General features: G+C 62.6%; 1 protein-coding gene across 1 annotated transcript in view; it reads left to right on the forward strand.

The window, feature by feature from the left end:
• Positions 1-4,535, forward strand: part of SYPL2 (synaptophysin like 2) — an 8,261-nt gene that overhangs the window by 2,836 nt on the left and 890 nt on the right. Inside the window, exon 4 of the mRNA XM_009635667.1 lies at positions 98-320. Coding sequence (XP_009633962.1) covers positions 98-320 — 223 coding nt within the window. The remainder of the gene's footprint in view (positions 1-97; positions 321-4,535) is intronic.

The raw sequence follows: 4,535 nt of genomic DNA on the forward strand, positions 1-4,535 counted from the left end.
GGAACCCGCCCCAGCCCCATTATTTTGGGCTGGCAGAGCCATCCCCACTGTCCCCTCCATTCCGGGGCCACCCAACATCCCCCTCCCGCTGCCCCAGGTTATACCAGATCCCCTTCGAGATGCCGGACTGCGGGGGGGAGTCGGAGTCCCGCACCCTGCACCTCGTCGGCGATTTCTCCGCTCCCGCTGAATTTTTCGTGACCCTGGGGGTCTTCTCCTTCCTCTACGCCATGGCAGCTCTGGTGCTTTACCTGCGCTTTCATTCCCTCTACGGCGAAAATAAGAAGCTTCCCTTCGCGCAACTGGGCACAAGGGTTTATGTACGTGCTTGGGGGAGAGGTTGATGGTGCTTCCAGCAGAGCTTGGCGGCTCCCAGCCCTGGCGGGGGCACACGCGTGTGCACACACACCCGCACGCACACCGGCGTGTGGATGCCTGCGCGTGCTGGCCAAACCCCTGCAGGGGCACGTGCAGCCACGCACTCACGCGGTCCCGTGAGAATGCACGCGCACACCCGAGCGCACACAGGCATATACATGTGTGCACACACGTGTGTATGCTCACACCCGTGAGCCCTCGGGTGCGCACACGCGTGCCGGATTCCCGAGCTCAGCCAGGAGAGGGCGGTGGAAACGTGTGCACACGCGCTCCATGGCCACGGTGCCAACTCCACGCTGGTCCCACGGGACAGGGTCCCCTTCCTGCACCCCCATGAGAGCCCCCAGCCATAGGGGACCCCCACGCCAGGGTGGATGGTGGTGATATAGCCCCTGGCGTGGGGTGTGTGGGGTGCATGGGGTGCAGAGGGTGCATGGGTTGCATGGGGTGCATGAGGTGCACGGGGTGCATGGGGCACATGGGATGCACAGGACACATGGGATGCACAGGGGAGGGGGTGCATGGGGGGTGCACAGATTGCATGGGGCACACAGGGTGCACGGGGTGCATGGGTGCATATGGTGCACAGATTGCACAGGGTGCACAGTTTGCACGGGGCACATGGGGTGCACAGGGCACATAGTATATGTGGGGTGCACGGGACATGGGTTGCATAGGATAAATGAGGTGCACGGGGTGCACAGATTGCAGGGGGCACACAAGGTGCACAGGGCACACAGGGTGCATAGGGCACATGGGGTGCACGGCGCACATGGGGTGCACAGATTGCGTGGGGTGCACAGGGGGCATGGGTTGCATGGGGCGGGTGGGGTGCATGAGGTGCACAGGGTGCACAATACACATGGGTTGTATAGGATACATGAGGGGCACGGGGTGCACAGATTGCAGGGGGTGCATGGGGTGCACAGGGTGCACAATACACATGGGTTGTATAGGATACATGAGGGGCACGGGGTGCACAGATTGCAGGGGGTGCATGGGGTGCACAGGGTGCACAATACACATGGGTTGTATAGGATACATGAGGGGCACGGGGTGCACAGATTGCAGGGGGTGCATGGGGTGCACAGGGTGCACAATACACATGGGTTGTATAGGATACATGAGGGGCACGGGGTGCACAGATTGCAGGGGGTGCATGGGGTGCACAGGGTGCACAATACACATGGGTTGTATAGGATACATGAGGGGCACGGGGTGCACAGATTGCAGGGGGTGCATGGGGTGCACAGGGTGCACAATACACATGGGTTGTATAGGATACATGAGGGGCACGGGGTGCACAGATTGCAGGGGGTGCATGGGGTGCACAGGGTGCACAATACACATGGGTTGTATAGGATACATGAGGGGCACGGGGTGCACAGATTGCAGGGGGTGCATGGGGTGCACAGGGTGCATGGGACGCACAGGATACATGAGGTGCATGGGATGCACGGGGTGCACAGTTTGCATGGGGCACATGGGGCACACGGGGTGCGTGGGGTGCACAGGGTGCATGGGACGCACAGGATACATGAGGTGCATGGGATGCACGGGGTGCACAGTTTGCATGGGGCACATGGGGCACACGGGGTGCACAGGGCATAGAGGGCACACGGGGTGCATGGGACACAGGGTACATGGGATGCATGGGGCACATAGGGTGCGTGGGGTGCAGAGGACGCATGGGACGCATAGGATACATGGGGTGCACAGGGTGCACAGGGCACAGAGGGCACACAGGATGCACAGGGTGCATAGGATACATGGGGTGTATGGGGCGCATGGGGTGCACGGGGCACAGGGGGCACACAGGATGCATGGTACACGTAGGATACATGGGGTGCATGGGGCACACGGGGTGCACAGGGCACATGGGGTGCATAGGATACATGGGGCACACAGGGTGCACAGGGCACAGAGGGCACACGGGGTGCATAGGATACATGGGGTGCATGGGGTGCACAGGGCGGAGGGGGCACACGGGGTGCATGGGACACAGGATACATGGGGTGCAAGGGGCGCACGGGGTGCACAGGGCACATGGGTGCACAGTTTGCACGGGGCACGTGGGGTGCATGGGGTGCACAGGGCACAGGGGGCACACGGGGTGCATGGGACACAGGATACATGGGATGCATGGGGCACACGGGGTGCGTGGGGTGCACAGGGTGCATGGGACGCACAGGATACATGAGGTGCATGGGATGCACGGGGTGCACAGTTTGCATGGGGCACATGGGGCACACGGGGTGCACAGGGCATAGAGGGCACACGGGGTGCATGGGACACAGGGTACAGCATGGGATGCATGGGGCACATAGGGTGCGTGGGGTGCAGAGGACGCATGGGACGCATAGGATACATGGGGTGCACAGGGTGCACAGTTTGCACGGGGCACATGGGGCACACGGGGTGCACAGGGCACATGGGTGCATGGGATGCATGGGGCACATAGGGTGCGTGGGGTGCAGAGGACGCATGGGACGCATAGGATACATGGGGTGCACGGGATGCACGGGGCGCATGGGGTGTACGGGGTGCACAGGACACATGGGTGCATGGGATGCACGGGGCACATAGGTGCATGGGGGGCACAGGGCACATGGGATGCACAGGATACATGGGGTGCACGGGCTGCACGGGGGGCACAGGGCACATGGGATGCATAGGATACATGGGGTGCACGAGGGGCACAGTGTGCACGGGGCGCACGGGACGCACGGGACACATGGGGACGGGGTGCACAGGGTACATGGGACGCATAGGATACATGGGGTGCACGGGCTGCACGGGGTGCACAGGGCACATGGGACGCATAGGATACATGAGGTGCACGGGGTGCACAGTTTGCATGGGGCACATGGGGCACATGGGGTGCACAGGGCACAGAGGGCACATGGGATGCACAGGGTGCATAGGATACATGGGGTTTATGGGGCACACAGAGTGCACAGGGCACATGGGGGGGCATGGGGTGCACAGGGCACAGAGGGCACATGGGATGCACAGGATACATGGGGTGCATGGGCTGCACGGGGGGCACAGGGCACATGGGACGCATAGGATACATGAGGTGCACGGGGTGCACAGTTTGCATGGGGCACATGGGGCACATGGGGTGCACAGGGCACAGAGGGCACATGGGATGCACAGGATACATGGGGTGCATGGGCTGCACGGGGGGCACAGGGCACATGGGACGCATAGGATACATGAGGTGCACGGGGTGCACAGTTTGCATGGGGCACATGGGGCACATGGGGTGCACAGGGCACAGAGGGCACATGGGATGCACAGGATACATGGGGTGCATGGGCTGCACGGGGGGCACAGGGCACATGGGACGCATAGGATACATGAGGTGCACGGGGTGCACAGTTTGCATGGGGCACATGGGGCACATGGGGTGCACAGGGCACAGAGGGCACATGGGATGCACAGGATACATGGGGTGCATGGGCTGCACGGGGGGCACAGGGCACATGGGACGCATAGGATACATGAGGTGCACGGGGTGCACAGTTTGCATGGGGCACATGGGGCACATGGGGTGCACAGGGCACAGAGGGCACATGGGATGCACAGGATACATGGGGTGCATGGGCTGCACGGGGGGCACAGGGCACATGGGACGCATAGGATACATGAGGTGCACGGGGTGCACAGTTTGCATGGGGCACATGGGGCACATGGGGTGCACAGGGCACAGAGGGCACATGGGATGCACAGGATACATGGGGTGCATGGGCTGCACGGGGGGCACAGGGCACATGGGACGCATAGGATACATGAGGTGCACGGGGTGCACAGTTTGCATGGGGCACATGGGGCACATGGGGTGCACAGGGCACAGAGGGCACATGGGATGCACAGGATACATGGGGTGCATGGGCTGCACGGGGGGCACAGGGCACATGGGACGCATAGGATACATGAGGTGCACGGGGTGCACAGTTTGCATGGGGCACATGGGGCACATGGGGTGCACAGGGCACAGAGGGCACATGGGATGCACAGGATACATGGGGTGCACGAGGGGCACACTTTGCACGGGGCGCATGGGACGCACAGGATACATGGGGTGCATGGGGCACACGGGGGGCACAGGGCACATGGGACGCACAGGATACATGGGGGGCAGGGGGCACAGG

This window comes from Egretta garzetta, unplaced genomic scaffold (genome assembly GCF_000687185.1).
Source record: "Egretta garzetta isolate BGI_Z169 unplaced genomic scaffold, ASM68718v1 scaffold623, whole genome shotgun sequence".
Classification (NCBI taxonomy): domain Eukaryota; kingdom Metazoa; phylum Chordata; class Aves; order Pelecaniformes; family Ardeidae; genus Egretta; species Egretta garzetta.